Raw genomic sequence first — 18,656 nt, forward strand, 5'->3', positions numbered from 1 at the left:
AGAAGTTAGAGTTCGAATCAGATATGCTAGGCTAGCTATATCTATGCTATCTTATGATTAGATTGTTAAAGATTAAACTAGTACAACAGAAAGACCGCCCTATAGCTGACGGGAGAAGCTCGATCAACCATGCATCTTTATTGAAGCGTCCTCTCATAAGAGAAGACTTAAATGTGATACCAACATCAGTCACAGGAGGCTGATGACACATTTATTACATCAGATGGTTCATCACCGTACAACTCTACGCGGTAATGGGCAGTGAAGCGCCACTATCGCGAGGATTACAACTAAAACCCACACAACTACATTCACTACGAAGAGGGGGTCATCAGAGTCTTGCGCCATACGGAACTTCCTGCGGGTGACCCTATCCACAGGCAAGGCTGGGTGCAGGACGGAACCTCTACTCGACGTCTTCGGGTACAAAGTCTGGATCTTCCTCTGTAAAAATTAAGAATGGCGTGAGTACAAACGTACTCAGCAAGTCCAACCACACCCACGGAGGGGGTATAAACAGAATATAATGTACAGGGTAAATCAAGGATAAGGCTAGGGTTTAATTTGCGGAAAGCGAATTTTATGCAGGGGTTCATTTGAAAGAAAGGATTTTCAAAACAAGTTTTCAGGTACCGAGTAACACGTAGAGTTGATCCACACAGGATCCCAGTTTTAAGTTGCTACCGGACTACTCATTCGCCGTAGCACACGGCACAACTGCCGGACACTTTTCCAAAACAACTCACGCCAACCCATCCCAAAAGAAACACTAGTTATGTGACCACACCGTAACTCACCCAGTACCGTGGGCACGGCTATTCGAATAGATTTTGACTCTGCAGAGGTGTGCAACTTTACCCACAAGCAGGGTACCGCAACTCGATCACCTTAGTGTCGGTGCAGATCCCAACAAAGCCATTACCCACCTTAGCTAGACCTGACTAGCCATCACGGGATCCACCAAGGGGTCGTTGACCTATCACAAAGGTTGTAACCGGGGCATAAGTCTCACAGAGCTAATCCCTTCTCCTTGATCACCCGTTGCTCTCAGCTCTCCTGATGGCTATCAGACTAACTAGTGGGGTTTATGCAAAGCCGTTGCCCATTCAACGGTCGAGTGGTTTGCACGATAGTAGAGTTAGGTGAGATGACACACCAACTCGGTCCTTAGTTGTGACAAGATGGATATCTCCCTTCCTTGCTCTGCCACACAGGCACGAGCACACCAATCGGCAAATCACACAGAAATGCCATCCATCCCGTCTAAACTCATCTTTCGAAAATTCCACATTTTCCCTTCCCACACACACTCACACGTTTTCTTTTTATAAAACGAATTGTACCGAGTTTAAGGTCCTAAGCGTTCTAGCAGCGATTAACGTCCAAACGTATTCAGACATTAATCTAGGTGGTCAAGGAATGGTTATAACAAATCAAGGGGTGGCTATCCAACCATGTTTTAGCAGCAGGCAAAACATATGCAATTTTATAAAACAGGCCAATAGGTTGTGTTTATAAAAACTATGACAAAACATGCATCAAAGGGCGGGATTGAACTTGCCGTCTTCAAATCCTTCCGGGGGTTCCTGATCAAAGTGCTATCCTTCGGGCTCGGGGTCGCAGAACTGGTCCTCATTCGCTTGCTCGCAGTACTGCTCGTCAACGGGCCCTCCTTCGTTCACACCATGATCTACGACGTATACAAACAAACACACAATCAAGAAAAAGAAATAAAAGTTTTATCGTTGAGCTCGAATCGGAAACAATTAAGATATGGAGATAGGAGTAATATTTTAGGGCGGTTTCCTAATGGCATGGCCAAAACTATGTTAGGAGTGGCATGGTAAAGTTTCAGATCGATCAGGAGTTGTTTGGCGCATGAAATGATAGGCCGAAGAGGGGTTTAGGGCTAAATCAGAGTCCAGGGGCCTATTTGTAATTATTTCTGGGAGTGACAGGACTTGAATAAAATTTCCAAAAATATCCGGACCATTCTGAAAAGGGGTAGGGGTCTATCTATAATTAGTTCTATATAGTGGAAGGGTCTTTCTTTAAATAGGGAGAACATGGGGGTTTCTTTTGCAAAAGACTAAAAGGGTGGAAGGGCTTTTAAATAAAAGAAAGAAAGGCCAGGGGCCTTTGGGCAAAACTGCCCTATCTTCTCCTTCCTCCCGACTGAAACAGGGGAGGGGGAAACAGGGGCGCCGGCGGCGTCGATCCCGGCGCTCCGGGCCACGGCGGCGGCTGGGGTGACGGGGAAAAGAGGGAGGGGGCTACGGGGACTCGATTCCCGGTCCTACCTCGGGCTGGGACGGCGCGAGGAGGTGGGGCGATGAGGGCCGGCGGCGGTGGACGGAGGTGGCCGCGACGGCGGCGCTAGGGGCAGGGAGGTGCTGGGCTGGGCGGCTCTGCGGGTTGTGGTGGTGGGTGCGGAGCTCGGAGGTGAGGCAGGGGTCTCTTTATAGCCGAGGGAAGGCGGTGGAGCGGTGCGGGGCAAGTGGCCGGCTAGCGAGCATCGCGGGGTGCCATTAATGCCGCTCCGACCGCTTGCGGCCGTCGTGGAGTGGCGCACGGGCGGCGAGGCCGGTACGGGATGATGAGACGGCACGGGCAGGCGCGGCGAGCGGGCTAGTGGCACTGTGGTTGACGGCGGGCGGCGCGGCGAGCAGTGCCGCGCGTGGACGTGTACAGGGGTGGACGGCGGCGTGGGCGGGGCTCGCACGTGGCTCGGCTCGCTGGCGGACGCGGGAGGGCAGGCGTCGAGGCAGGCGAGCGGCACGGCGGCTCAGCGAGGCGGGGCGTGCGACGTGTGCGCGGGTGAGCGATGTCGCGGCGCGCGCGGCGCGGCGTGCTGAGCGCGGTGAGCACGTGCGCGCGCAGCCGCGGCTCGCGTGACGTGGACAGAGGGAGGCCGCGGGGCGCTTGGCGCGGTGGGGTGCGGCCCAGGGAGAGGTGTGCACGCGGGGTGAGCGAGCAGGGGGCCGGGGCGTGCGCGCGTGGAGGCGGCCGGTGGCGGGCCGAGCGGCGCTCGGGGGCGCGCGGTGCGCGGCAGCGAAGGGAGGGAGGAAGGGGAGAGAGAGGGAGAGGAAAAAGAAAATGGAAAAAGAAAAGGGAAAATGGAAAAAGAAAAAGAAAAAGGGGGAAGAGAGAGAGGGAGAGACTCGCATCGGCGCTGATCGCGGCGACGACCGCGGGGCCGGTCGGCCACGCTCAGCGGTCGTGTGCGCGTGCGGACGAGGCCACAGGGAAAAGGGGTCGGGGGTTGGAAATCGGACGTTTGGAACAGAGAAAGATTCCGGGAACTAGATTTCAGGGTTTTAGGTGGATTTTGAGGTCAACGATGAAAAGTTTTTAGAAAAAAATATTTTAGCACGTGATTTAATTTTGATAGATTTTTGGGATGTCACATTTATGTACCTCCTACCTCCCAAATTCAAATGTGGAGGATTACTAGGGCTCGGACAGGGCTGTCACCACCTGCCGGCTACCTCTCAATCCGTCGGAAAGGGTGGCATCCAGCAACACTTATCTAGTCTAGACACCATGTCTACATTAGTAAGCGATACTCTAGCATCCCGCGCGGAGCCCCCACCCTCCGGATGGACATACATCACATTAGAGCAAACATACGAATACTAGAACAGTTGACAGAGTTCTAAGACCAATATGTTAACCATCGCAAGCACAGAACGACCATGCAATGCAAGCATCTAATGATAACGCAATCAGATTACGAAGCATATATCCGATAACTCAGAACATACTTCAGGCAGATATCAGTAATCATAGTCTAATTCTATTACAAATAATCGAAAATGATAACAGAGGACTAGAGATGAACCCATATCAGAACTCCCGAGCAACTCCGAGGACTCGATGACTCCTGGACTTCTCCTAAACTCCACTAAGCCTATAAACTAAGCAAGAAGGCACTTGAGGTAAGTGAGAGGTGAGGTGTGTGTTCCATTTTTCACCCTCCCTTATATTTATAGGAGGGAGCCACGGCCAGCAGGAGTGTCTTCTGCAGCTATTCGTTCAAGAACCGATGTCTAGGACCAATGAGAGGCTGCCATGTCGAAGGAGTAAGACGGTGGGGCCCATGGGCTGGTCGGCCGACCAAAGTGGTCGGCTGGCCCACCCAGAGCGCCAACCGCCCCCAACTGCTGGGGGTTGGGCTTGTCTGGGCCTCCTCCTGTCCTAACACCGAGGCTTGGCCTGTCTTGAGTAGATTTCCTTCGGTTCTTGGGCTACACTTGGTCGAATTGATCCTGATTCTGCATTCTGATATTTTTTGTGATTTTCTGTCGGGTCAAAGTGTACTTGCAACCTGCATATTAGCTCAAAAATGCATTTTGCATATTTCTAAAGGTGAAGTGTGGCTTAGGGGTTTATTTGAATAAAGCTGCGTGTAAGAAATGCAAACTCTCAAGATTTTCTGATCAAGTTGACGTCTGAAAATGGTCGTTAGTAAGCGTCAACAGTGATATGGCAGCTGCTTCGTACTGCTGAATGTATGTGGTGAGCTAAGCCGATGTTTCTTATGGATTGAAACCAACTATATTGTTACTTCAAAATTGTTGTCAATAACTTCTGGAGGTTAATAGCTATGAATCCTTTCCTCTTTTAAAAGAAAACTGAAATAAAAATAATGAAACTATCCCAGATTATTTAGTCTATATATTAAAATAATTTTGACAATACCTTTCTGCACAACTTATTTAGTCCATCTATTAAAATAATTTTGGTATTTTAGATTTTTAAAATATACACACATTAGTTCCAGCCTATCACACGACATGTTACCTTCTTGGCACTGCTAGGAAAAGAGGCTGGGAGACCCATTTAGTACCAGGTGTCCAACCGGTACCGCCTCTTTGATACTAAATAGCATGCCATTTGGTACCGGTCGAACCAACCAGTACTAAATACACCACCAGAGAAGAAGTTTCCCAACCGGTACCGCATCTTCGGTACTAAATAGCATGCCATTTAGTACCGGTCGAACCAACTGGTACTAAATACGCCACCAGAGAAGAAAAAAATGCACGCGGTTGTGAAGATTCAAAACCACAACCTCCGGCCTCGCGCGTAGATTCCTTACCATCCCATCTATGCATCACATGTGACTAGGTGCGAGATGCTTTCATTTTGAAGTAACCCGTGAAGGCTATTTAGTACCGGGCCAAATACGTCGACCAGTACTAAATGGCCGCGCCATTTTAGTGGCGGGCCAAAACACCAACCGGTGTGACATTTAGTACCTGTTGGTGTTACCGACCGGTACTAAATGGCCTTCGAGGACTAAAAATTTCTACCCGGTACTAATTTCGCACGTTAGTACCGGACGAAAATGCGTCTGGTACTAACATGTTGGATGAATGCTCATTCTTCCCGTAGCGTGGATACAAAGAATATAATGTGCTGTGATCAAGTTTACATAATATAGTTCTAAATTCATTTTATACTCTCTAATCCTTTTTTAGTATTATGTTTATATCATATATGATGCTCTCTTGAATACTTTGTTTTATATTCTATTGCATGCAGAAATGGGTCCTTTCAGGCATCAACTCAATAAAATGTGGCCTTGTCTCAACATAATGCGGCCTTGACATGTGAAGCACGCTGATTCTGTATTTCTGGTAAAGTTCTATTTTAGTAAATTACTTGTTAACAAACAACCCAGACTAATTTATTCTGCTTCTGAAATAATGTTTTATGGTAACTTAAATGTTACTTTTCAATAATTGCTTTATTTATGGAATTTTGGGCAGTTTTGGGATGTCCTCGGTAGCACTTAGATATAACAGAAAATTAGACGGGATGATGATAACCAAAATATGGGTACTACATAGAGAAGAGAGCCGCAAAAGCTGTGCTTTTGCTCATCCAATTGTAGAGAACGGCTCAGTGCCTTTTGATTCGTATTATTTTTCTTTTCCTATTTGCAGTGTTGTTAGCCATCTTCACGGCATGCACAGAAGGGGCAGGGGCATAGTACACATCTTGCCTTCAAGGTGAGAACGGCTTCAAACTGCATTCTCTTGTAATCTAAACTAGTCATCTTTTTGTTTGTCTTTTCAAAGTAATTTTCTTTTGATAACACGACACTAGATTCAGTTAAACGTCTACGTTTCTGGAAAGGTATTACCAAGTTCAATGTTCTCTTTAGTTATTTTCTATCGTTCAATTTATTCCACATTACTTCTCTCTGAATCAGTTTGTCAATATTTAATCTACTTTTAATACTCTCTGAATTCTGATTAATCTTGTATGAAGGTATGAAGCATTCAACACTTCGTGAGAGGAGCGCCCAAAATGATGGATTTGCATTAAGTTTTTTCCCTAGATTTTGTACACTCTGTGAGAAATTTATATGTTCATCCATTTACTGATTCTTATCCCTCGGAACATGAGGAACCGTGTAATTATTATATGTCAAAGATAGCATTTATCAACTGCTACATAGAAGCATATTCCAGAGCTATAAGCATTATGTTGAAATTTATCTATCTTAAAATGTCAAATGCACTATATGTGCTATTAATATTTCTCTATCTTGAAGTGTCGAATGCAATCAATATGGCTGTGAAAATCATCTACGTACAGCTATACTAAAATATTGCATAAATACAAAAACAAACAAAATAAGTATACAAAAAGCTATTAGAATTATACTTAGGTACGAGATAAGTCATCTAAGTACAACTTAAAATGTTATATTCTATACGCACTCCAGCCCTTCCATCATAAAGGTACAAGATTGGGCTCTGAGCTTGAAGATTCAAGCAGCGGATTCTTCTAAAATTTATTGCTCAGAGATTAGATTGTACTTAGATTGCCAACACCAAGATTATCAACACTCAGATTGTTCTTAAGCAAATTTTACCTCAACTTGTCGCGCAGCGTGCGACTCATGAAGGAGTCGCACCAAGGGTTGAATGAGATCAGATTGTTCTTAGGCAAATTCTACCTCAACTTGTCGAACCAAGGGTTGAGTGGGATCAGATTGTTCTTAGGTAGAATTTGCCTAAGAACAATCTGATCCCACTCAACCCTTGGTGTGACTCCTTCATGACTCGCACGCTTGGCGCGACAAGCTGAGGCATAATTTGCCTACGGACAATCTGATCGTTGTCAACACTCGGCGTGACTGCTTCATGAGTCACGCCAAGCCACTCGGCGCCACTCATGAAGGAGTCACGCCGAGCCACTCGGCGCGACTAAATCTGGCCACATTAGCTGTGCAGGTGGCACACGGGCCGTGTGTGTGCGTGGCAGGTTGGTCACGCCGAAGCATGTGGCATGACCCTTAAAGAAGTCGTGCCACGAGTCATGGCGTGACCAAAAGAACTATTTTTAAAAAATTTAGATTAACACAAGTTATTATTAAAATATTAGATTAAAAATGATTAAAATAAAATAAAAATTCCGGCCCATCAGCCTTCGACAGGGAGTGAAATATACTAGCGCAAGCGATTCGTATGGATAAGCACTTTTAGTTTCGACATAGCAGTCGTCGTGTTCGTGTTTAATCGAGCAGTAGACGTTTTTTTTTTTTGAGGAAAGGCATCTGGCGCACTTTATTGATATTGGAACAAAGTTACATCATTCACTAGAGCTTGTAAAATGAAAGTAGGGGGTTCATCGACCCAAATACATGATAATTTTGATACCAACGCTATTCTAGCAATTTCATGAGCTACCCCATTTGACTCCCTATAACAGTGTTCAATAGATATTGATTCGAAATCCTTCCACCGGTCGTAGCTTTCATCATAAACCGGGGCACTTGCTGTCGCTGAGAACCCCCCCTTGATTCATTGTTTCTACCACCTCCAAGCAGTCTGATTGTACCATCAATTTGCTGCACCCAACCTGTTGTGCTAGTATCAACCCATCTCTAAGTGCCATCGCCTCTGCCATCGATGCGTCAACTAGATGTTCAATATAATTAGCTGTAGCCGCAACAAAGGAACCACTAGAGTCTCTGAGAACTGCTCCAACACTTCCAGAGCCCCGATCAGGATTGTAACTAGCATCAATATTCAGCAGCAATATACCTTCGGGAGGTCTCTTCCAATTTTCATTTCTTTTTTCTCCCTTCTTACCTGATCTTTTGTAATTAGTTGCCAGCGTTGCAATAGTTAGGGCCGTTCTTGCCGGATTCTGAACAATCTCTCCATGAACCAGTTTCCTGCGTTCCCACCATAAGTACCATCCTCCTGTTAAAATTAACTCTGCCAGACCAACCTGATTCAGCACACTTAACTGAGACGATTCCCTGATAATCTCAGCTAGCACCACTGAACCCGATCTGTCAACACGCATCATACTTTGTAGTTTCCCCGTGACTCCTAATAATCTCCATACCTCTTCAGCCCTGTTGCATTTAAATAACACATGTTTCAAATCTTCACATTCCAGATGGCAAGCTGGACAGCTACTCGATTCTCCAATATGTCGGTTGGCAAGAATGCCACGGCATGGAATGAGCCTGTGCAACACCCTCCACCCAAAAATCTTGATTTTTGCTGGGATATCAAGCTTCCATAATTGTGCCCACACTCCTTCATCTCCTACAGTGCTTGCTTGATTATTAACATTATTAGAACCGAACTTGTGTTGCCACTGACAATGGTAAGCTGACCCAACAGTAAACATTCCATTCCTGTTATGATGCCAGGCAACCACATCCTCTCTTCCTTGCACTAATGGAATCTGCAGAATTCTATTTGCATCCACATCCCAAAAAATGTCTCTAATCAAATCCACATCCCAAACACCCGTAATAGGATTAATAAGTTCATCAACTTTTGTAACCAGATTATTCCCTCTTGGTGTCTGAATTTTCAGATTATGACTGGATGGAATCCAGTTATCCTCCCATATCTTAATTTGGGTTCCATCTCCTACTCTCCAGATATAACCCTTCTTAAAGCAATCCAAGCCTGCAAGGATACTCTGCCATGTAAAGGAACTACCACTTTTCTGTTTTGCATTCAGAAGATTTCCATCTGGGTAGTACCGTGCCCGCAGAACCCGAGCACAAAGGGAATCCGGCTCTAATAACAGTCTCCAAACTTGTTTTGCTAATAGTGCTCGATTAAAAGTTTCCAAATCTCTGAATCCCATACCTCCTCTACTTTTCGGGATACATAATTTCCACCATGCCTTCCAATGCAATCTTTTATGATCATCGTCGTCACCCCACCAGAATTGAGATATGGCATCTGACATCCCTTTGCAAATGTTTTTTGGGATTTTGAACACCATCATCGCAAAACACAGGCACGGCTTGGGCGATAGATTTTATCAAGATTTCCTTGCCTCCCATACTTAGCAACTTCTCTTTCCATCCTTTGCATTTTGCCCGAACTCTATCCCCCAGATGTTTAAAACAATCACTTCGGTCCATGCCAACAAGTGCTGGTAAGCCGCGGTATTTGTCACTTAATGACTCAGTGACGATGTTCAGAGCTTCACAAACCTCGGTCTTGACTGTAACATCTGTATTTTGGCTAAAGAAAATGCTACACTTCTCATCACTTACTTTCTGACCTGAGTTGGCACAGTACAGGTTCAGTAAGGCCTTCAAGTTTCCTGCTTCTTCCTTATTTGCCTGCATGAGGATTAACGAATCATCTGCGAACAATAAATGTGAAACCTCCGGTGCCTCCCTACACACACGGATTCCATGGAGTTCTCCTTTAGCCTCTGCTCCTTTCAATAAACTTGACAGACCCTCTGCCACCAGCAAGAAGAGATAGGGTGACAGAGGGTCACCCTGTCTCAACCCTCTTGTCGGTACAAACATGTCCGTCTCCTTTTCATTCACCCTTACTCTATATTTCACCGATCTGACACAGGCCATAATGAGAGCAATCCATCTTTGGTGGAAGCCTAGTTTTTGCATTATCTTCTCCAAATACCCCCCCCCCCCATTCCACTCTATCATACGCCTTGTGCATATCTAATTTCACAGCACACAAACCATTCCCCCCCCCCCCTCTTCTTCTTAATGGTATGAATACTCTCATAAGCTAGGAGAATATTATCAGTAATAAGTCTTCCTGGAACAAAAGCACTTTGATGATCACTGATAACCTCTGGCATAACAAATCTGAGTCTATTTGCCAGTAATTTAGAGATAACTTTGTACACCACATTGCATAGACTAATTGGTCTAAACTAGGATACCAATGTTGGAGTATTTACCTTTCGGATTAAAACGATCAATGTATCATTCCACCCATCTGGTATTTTTGCCATATTAACTGCCTCGAGAACTTCTTTTACCAAATCATCTCCTAACAACTCCCAAAATCGTTTATAAAAAACTGCATGCATACCATCTGGTCCTGGAGCTTTAAAGTCACCAATTTGGAATAAAGCTTTCTTCACTTCACAAGAGAAAGGCGCCAGCAGGCATCTGTTCATTTCTTCTGTGACTTTTCTCTGGACATCAGCAAACACACTAGGATCCAGGTCTGTAACTTCTGATGTAAATAAGTTTTCAAAATAACCCTGCACCAAATTACACATAACTCCACCATCCTCCTGTACCACTCCATTCTGGTCTGCAAGGCCCTTAATTGTGTTCTTTTTCCTCCTTTTTGATGCAAAATTGTGAAAGAAACTAGTGTTTGTATCACCAAATTTTAGCCAGTTCGCCCTGGGTCTTTGAAACCAATGTAATTCTTCCTGTTCCAGCATAAGTTCTAGGCGAATCATAGTTTCTTTCTGTGAGGCAATATTCGCCTCAGTCAATGGTCCTCTCCGAAGCCGCTCAAGTTCACGCTTGAGATCACTAACTCTTTTCATTGGGGACTTAAGAACTTCTTTATCCCACTTGTGTAGCTCCTCACTAACATCATTTACCTTCTCTGCAAATGTCGGTCCCTCACCTCGGGCCTTTGCTCTAGCCCATGCCGCCTTAATCATCTCCTGGACTGTATCTTCTTGCAACCATCATGCTTCAAACCTCTTCTTCCCCTTTCCTCCTTGCGGGATATTTACAAATTGTGTATCCATCAAGATTGGTCCGTGATCCGATCTCACCATCTCACTGTTAATCAACTGCGCTTGTGGGAATTTGTCCGACCACTGAATGCTAGCAACCGCTCTGTCAAGCCTCTCTCTGATCAAGCCTCTTTGCCATGTGTAAATGTCCCCCGTGTAACCCATGTCATTCAATCCACATTCTAACAAAACGTCATGGAAGGCTTGCAATTGCCTTTGTGATCTGGGCCGGCCTCCCTCCTTCTCTGAATTATAAAGTATTTCATTCAAATCCCCCATCATCAACCATGGCTCAGCCGAATTAGTTTGGATTGATCGAATTGCATCCCATGTCTTCCCTTTCTGATTCCAATCCGGCTCACCATAAATCCCTGTGAACCTCCACTTGACATCATCTTCTATAATAATGTCAATATAGTACTTGGTCATCCCTTTCAGGGTTACCTTTAATTCATCTTTCCACAGCAGCAACAGACCACCACTTCTTCCATCGCTTTCATGAATTAACATATGATCAAAACCCATTCGCATTCTCATACTATCTGCCTTAGTTTTGTTCAAATGTGCCTCAGACAGGAAGCACACCTGTGGATTTAAACGCCTCCGGACCTCCAGAAGCGCACGAACTGCCCGGGAGCTTGCAAGCCCCTGGCAGTTCCAAGCTAAGAGTTTCATTGTGCCCGGAACTAGGCACTTAATCCTCTCCTTAAGTGTGATTGGCACTACTCACATTTTGTCCACGGCCCCGGCAATTTTTGCTCAGGCAGCTCAAAAACTCTCCAGAATCGCAGCACAGCCAAAATGACAAACACCTTGACTGCAAATGAGAGATGTTTCACAGAAACAAAACAATCCGTGGCTGAAGAAACACAGAGCAGGTTCCCCCAAGGGTTGGGAAAACAACAGAGACGGACGAACAAGACTGGGCCTTCGACGCAGCAAGAAACGGAGCAGAGCAAGGGGAACGACGGAGGAGAGATGAAGGACGGAAGAAGGGGAGAGGACAAAGGAGGCGGAGTCGGAGGGGAAAACAGGAAAAAGGACTAGTGCCGGCGGCGGCGCTAGGGCGGCGGCGGCGCTAGGGCGGCGGCGCGCTCGAGATAACGCTTACGCAAGCAAAGCCCTGAGGCCAGGATTCACTTCGAGCAGTAGACGTTACTTCTAACACATCAATGCATGACTTTTTTGAAACGAGCATCAATGTATGAACAGTAGTATTGTAGTAGTACCACAAAGCGATTCAGATGCGTCCCCTTCACTATGGCGGGCCCCCTGCGCGGCTGCGCTCGCGCGTTCTCCTCTCTCATGTCCATAGATGTCCATCTGGGCCGCCCGGCCCGAGCCCAACCCGAGCCCGCCTTGGACCGGTCATCTCCAGGCCTTGCTTGGCCCGGCCCTATTCCTTAGCGGGCCATGCCGGGTCAGCCCACGGGCTGCGCCGACGGCCCAGGCACGGGCCCACGGACCTATTTCATGCCGGACAGGCCCAAAAAACACGGTGACTCCACCGTGCTCGTGCCGCCCGCACGCCGCAACCCGCCGGCGGCCGCCGGCCAGCCCCCTCGCCGCCTATACGACCGCCTGCTGAAGATGCTGCGCGAGGAGCACGCGCCGGCCGAGGATCTCTCCATCGAGCGCGCGCACCTCGCGGCCGAGCTCGAGGTCCAGCGCATCGGCCGCCGCGGGCGCGAGGAGATCTTCCAGGCCCGCATCCAGCAGGTAGGAGGGGACCGCCCCTGGGGTTCTTCTTCCTCGTCCGCTCTCCGAAGCCGCTGACGCTTGCTAGGGTTTTCGCTAGTTGTCGCCGGAGGTGGAGATCTGGAGCCAGGAGCTGGAGGAGAGGAGGGGTTAGGGGGAGCGAGAGGGGGGAGCAGCGCCGGCCGCCGGAGGAGGAGATCTGGAGCACAGGGAGTTAGAAGAGCAGAGAGCTCCGGAGCGGGCGACGAGGCAAGCGCGAGCCGCGAGCGGCGCTGGTGCCTGCCTGGGGAGCGGAAGGGGTGGGGGCGTGGGGCGGTCAGCGGAAGGGGCGGTCGGGCGGACGAACTGAGGGAGGGAGCGGAGGTTGTTGGGCCGGGGGAGTTGCACTACAATAAATCCTTTAATCCATGACGATTTTTTGTGACGTTTACAAAAACCATCATAAACAGACAAGATCTATGACAATTTGTGAATTTTCGTCACAAATTTGCAAATAGCCCATATGGGCTCTAATTTGGGCCTGATATCTGTGACAAACCTCTAAAAACGTCACAGAACGAAAATAGAAATCATCATGGATTATATATCATGCACAAACCACAATGGTGATACACAAAAATGCATTATAGTTAACATGAGCCCACGCATTAGCATAAGATACCGAGTTCACATCTGCATCCAAGTTCACATACCAAGCTCTGATTATCTTTATGGGCTTAGTCGGCTCCCTAGAAAAAAAAACAAACCTAATCCTTTTTCCATTAAAATCATAGGTTTGATTCGCTTCAAAAATATCCAAATATTTTTTTTATTTTTCTAAATTCTTTGGACCGAATTCTTTTCTCTATTCTTTTAGCCCACTCAAATCATCATTTTTCTATCCTCCTTATTACTTTGCTAAAGGCCTATTTATTCCCTTCATTCTTGTGCCACCGCAGCCCAGGCCCAACTCCGGCCTTTCTTGACTTGGTCCATACCAGAAAAAAAATAGGACAAAAATTAAAAAAAATGGCGCACAAGGGAATCGAACTCACTACCACTGTCTAAGACTAAAGCAGTCCAACCACTGCCCTAGGCACTTGTTTGTGTTTAGGGGGCACCAAAATGCCTTCTAAATAAAACATTTCTATATCGGAAAAAATATGGTGTGCCCAGATGTCGATCCCAAGACCTCAGCAATGGGCTGAGCTCGGGTTACCACTGGTGCATTGGACTGGTTGTGGTACGTACTGGCATTAAGTTCTATCTGTACAATATTAGTCCACGTGGATAGGGATGAAGAACATATGCATAGTTCGTCTTTTCTTTTTAATCTACATTTAAAATCTGTAATCGGTATTTCTACCTCATTAAAACTCCAAATTTGATATTTCTTTTTTCTGATTTTTTCTAAAATCACGTTCTTTCATTTTATAGTATTTATTTGTATGTTAATTACTATTATTATAATTTTTACATGTGATTTGTTTTCTTCCACCCTAGTAGAGAATAGAAAAATATGTTTTTGTAGAAAAATTTGTAACGTAACTTCATATTTTATAATATTATGGCGAAAATAAGGTTGTATCCAAATTCGAGGTGCATACGAGTTCAAAAATATAATGAGTTACTCAAATCTCAAAGTTTCACTTGAGTTTTACAAAACTATATGAGAGATAATCCTTTTATGAACAATGTATGATCCAACTTTACTAAAACTATTTAAAACTTTTATGTAAAGATTATGGACCAAAAATATGTTATCATGTCAACTTTTAGAATTTGTTGACCAAATTTAGATATTATTGCAATTATTATGTGGTAATTTGGAGAAAAAAGTTTGAATTGTCCATAGAAGATAATTGAATTTGTTATCTATCTCTAAAGATATGGACTAGAATAGAACATATGAGCCTAAATATAATTTTGTACAATTTTTGTAATTTTTTTGGTGGTGCACATAGCTCAACTTGAAATTACTTTTGAAAAGCACACAGAAATTCATTTAATTGACAATATATACCAAATCTGTTCAAAAATTCTTGAAACTCCTGTATAACAATTTATATGTTTTCTATTACATGCAAAAAAATCTATTTGGGTATATAAGAATATATTACATGTAACAAAACTCACAAGGCAACCTTAATTAGTTGAAAATTGAAAAGAATATTAAAATGTAATGGGCCACGACAACCTCAAATCAGTCCAAATCATTAAATCAAAGGCCCAACTCGACATTGCCTTAATCTAAACTATCGGATCAGAGTGGACAGCTGAGATGCATCTGATATCAGATAAATATCGGGTCATTCCCGGCTCTCCGACGCAAACCCTAACCCTTAACCCCTCCCTCAGATCCGCCGCGCCTTCCCTTACAGTCGTCCCGCCTCCCTTCCTCTTCGTGGCCGGCCCCCGCCACCGGCGGCGCCCCCCTCCACTGCTCCTCGCGTCCCCGCCTCCTACCCCGGCACCACGCGTCCCCAACTCCTACCCCGGCTGGCCCATGGTGAAGGGGCGCATGACACCGGCCTCGCGAAGCCCCGAGCCCGGCATGGAGGCGGCACGCTGGTGCCGCTCGGAGCAGCACCGCGCCGCGGCGAGCTGCTGCTGCGGTCGATAGATTCGGGGGCACTGTCGATGGATCCGAGCTGCTACCGGGCAAGGCCTCGTCGGGCGGGTCGCCGCTGCACATGGCCGCATCACCACCCGCGCCTGCCGCTGCTCCTTCTCCAATCCAGCGGCAGGAATGGATCCAGGGGCTCCAGGCCTGCTACTAGCGGCGGCAGGAGGTCAACGGCGGGCGCCGAGTGGACTCGAGGTAGGCGGTCGCGGCCGCGAAATCTCGGCGGCGCTCGGCCTTGTCCGCTAGCGCGAGGAGCCCCTCCACGAAATCACGATGCTGGTGCGCGTCTTCCCTCAGATCCAGTCAGAGGATGGCAGCTTGTGCAGGTTCTTCCATCCTCATCCTCTCCTTCCGTTTCTCATTGCAAATCCGTGCGGCGCTTGTCCCACGGTGAGTTGAGAAAATTGATCCGTGCATCCAGTCCTAAAGCCTATAGCCTCGTCCCATTATCTGTACTTGTAACTAATTTTACCACCTGGTGATGGTTCTTGCCGAGGCCAAGGTATCTACAAATGTGATGGTTCTTGCTGACGCCAGGAGCTGGAGCACCAGGCGCTCATATACAAGTACCTCGTCTGTCCTGCCAGACCTCCTCCCTATCTGTCATTGCTTCGTCCAGCAGATCTCACTATTTTTCGCAGTTGATTTTGTGTGTTGCAGTCGTGGAGATTAAACAGAGGCTTGCGAGCAACCAAAGCCCATGGCCAAACCACTCCTGCATTGCTGGTATAGTGTTCGATGAAATGTCCCTTGCATGGTAAGCGCCACAAATTCTGTCACAAATTTAATTTACTTTCACACATGTTCTTTACCTGCAACTATATCATTGCCAAAGTATATCATTGTCATTTTATCTGCAGTCCCTTGTTCCTTAATAAAAGGTGAAGTTATAGGTTGTATATTTCCTTGTACAAAGTGGTATTCTTTCTTGCTCGTCCACACAAGTTTAAATTGTTGCCATTAGTAGCCAGCACGGCTTTCCTCTTTGTTAAAACAATTTGCATGCCGGATATTCATTCAAATGTCTAACTGAATCTATGGAACAAGAATTGAAATCTTGCCTTTTCATTTTATCATCTGATATCCAGTTTTCAAAGTTATAGTGTATCATTTTTTCTTTAGAGGAGTTCATTTCCAAGTTAAAGAAAAAAATTATAGTAGATCCTTTTTTGTTTGAAGGATACAAGTGTTCATTTCCAAGTTAAAGAAATGTTGCATGAGCATCCAGTATATGGTACACCACTGCATAGTGTTGCAAATATTTTGACCTATCTCCTGTGTTTGTTGAAAATACAATATGAACTTTTACATGGATTTAATATTTGCATGTCAGGGGCTCTCGGTCAGCAACAAGCAGCAATCTAACAGGCCATGAGGGGCTCAAGAAATATTTTGCTCTAGGTCAGCTTCAAAATCAACAAAGTTAAGCGATATGGTGGTCTGTTAGATTTGGGGGAACTTCATCTTTTGCAGGAACCAAACTTTGCCGCTGCAGCTTCATATTTTGTTGGTTTGTTAGCTTTTGGTCGAACTTCAACCAAATTTTGGTGCTGCTGGTTCAGATTCTTGCTAAAACCTATTTTTTGTTGTTTCTTGTCAATTATGTGGTCTTGGAATGTTACTGTTAGTTCTCATAGATGGAAAAACTCTATGTAATGCAAATCTTATTCTGTTATTCATGTGAATTTGAGCTGGAATTGCTTATTGTGAATTATGGGTTGGAACTTCCATTTTAATAAATGGGCTGAAATCAGGCCCAACTTGGTGGCCCACTCTGAATTGGGCCCATCCACTCATGGGCTATGTTGCTGACGTCTCTAGCCACATCACCTACCATGTCAGCAGCCATATCATTTTCACGTCAATTTACACATCATCATTGGTATCCACGTCATCGCCAAGTCAACAGCCATGTCATTCTCCATGTCATCAATGTGTGACGTGGCAATTGAATCTGTGACGAAAATTATACTGTTTGTGACATTTATTTTCGTCATAAAAAATGGGCTTGGGTTGGGCTTTGGGGGCCCGGGGACATTCTATGACGGTTTTGAAACGTCATGGATCAATCAATCCATGACGAAAATTTAAAGAACGTTACGAGGTGTGATCTATGACGCTCAATACATGACGCTATTTGAGATCGTCATAAATACTGCTCTATGACGGTTTTTTAGTGATCTATGATGAAATTTAATCGTCACGGATCAACAGATTTTTTGTAGTGTTGGGATGCTGATGGGTAGGCGGGCCGCTATCGGGCTGGCCTTCAAATTCCGTGCCAGGCCGTGCCAGCCCACGAGCTGGGGTGACGGCCCAAGCCCGGGCACGGTTGACGGGCCGGGCCAGCCCGGGCACGGTGGGGAGCGGGCCGGGCCGGGCCGTGCTTGGACCGGACCAAATTGGTCGTGCTTCGGGCGGACTCACGGGCTGCGGGCTGCATGGACATCAATACTCATGTCCTCCCTTTTGCCTAACGGAGATGACTACTCGTATAAGATTGTTTCTCCCAATCGAATCACCTTTGTGTTTATTCTCAAAAAAAAAAAATCGAATCATCTTTGTTTTTTTTTCCATTCCCCCTCTCTTCCCTTGACCAGAGAAGGTACATCTGGGCGGAAGGGATTAAAATTTACCAAACTAGCAATGAGGAGAAAAGGAAATCACGGCTGGGTCTGGGAAAGGTGACCGATTGATGAGCTAGAGCCGCAGCTTTCTCGCGTGTCTGGTGGGTGCCTGCGTCTAGTCGGAAGCCGGTCAGTAATCGCCGCCGCGCCCGCCAGCCTGCCCGCACGAGGTGGCTAGTGAGTATAGACAGGCCGACATCGGACGGTGAAGACTTTTGCACGCCACGATGCGGGCCGAGCGACGTTTTTGCAGGGAATTCCTTTTTGCAGGTTGCGGGCTGAGCTGGACTGTGTCGTGTGCGAGGTGATACACAGGGGTACGTAGTGATAGAAATATGCGCGATTTCTTTGTGATTTTTCAATTCAGTTTTTTTTTCCTGTGCTGCTTCTCACGCTTTTTTCTTGAGAAACCATCCGGTATCATTCATTTTTCTTTTCTTTTTTGTTTTTTATAGGATGTGTGGTTGCTTGACGTTTGGACAGAAAAATCACACAAGATTTTCTCTGCGTGGAAAATAAAGATGCGGGCGTACAAGTGTATATAGAAATACACAAAATAAATAAAAGATAGGGAACACAAACTTTATTTATATTTTAAAAATATAAATACAGGTTCCCTTATACAAGTGCGCGCTCCATAGCCTGCCGCCGTTGGGCAGATCTGACTTGGGCGATGTGGTCTTCTGATTCTCAGGGCCTCTCGA

The 18,656-nt window shown here is 46.0% G+C and overlaps 1 protein-coding gene across 3 annotated transcripts; it reads left to right on the forward strand.

Annotated features, from left to right (window-relative positions):
* The first annotated feature begins 13,718 nt into the window (after positions 1-13,718).
* LOC120711273 lies at positions 13,719-17,000 on the forward strand. 3 transcript variants are annotated; one of them, XR_005690231.1, is made up of 4 exons: positions 13,719-15,715; positions 15,828-15,898; positions 15,986-16,082; positions 16,659-17,000. XR_005690231.1 is itself a non-coding variant. In XM_039996740.1 (4 exons), exons 1-4 carry the CDS (start codon positions 15,599-15,601, stop codon positions 16,750-16,752), a joined length of 372 nt encoding a protein of 123 aa, XP_039852674.1. In that variant the 5' UTR covers positions 13,722-15,598; the 3' UTR covers positions 16,753-17,000. The 3 variants fall into 3 exon arrangements, 1 of the variants encoding a protein (XP_039852674.1); XM_039996740.1 differs by having other exon boundaries at positions 13,722-15,715; positions 15,828-15,891; XR_005690230.1 differs by having other exon boundaries at positions 13,722-15,898.
* The last annotated feature ends 1,656 nt before the right edge of the window (positions 17,001-18,656 follow it).

The sequence above is a fragment of the Panicum virgatum genome, chromosome 6K, assembly GCF_016808335.1.
Source record: "Panicum virgatum strain AP13 chromosome 6K, P.virgatum_v5, whole genome shotgun sequence".
In the NCBI taxonomy this organism is placed as follows: Eukaryota; Viridiplantae; Streptophyta; class Magnoliopsida; order Poales; family Poaceae; genus Panicum; species Panicum virgatum.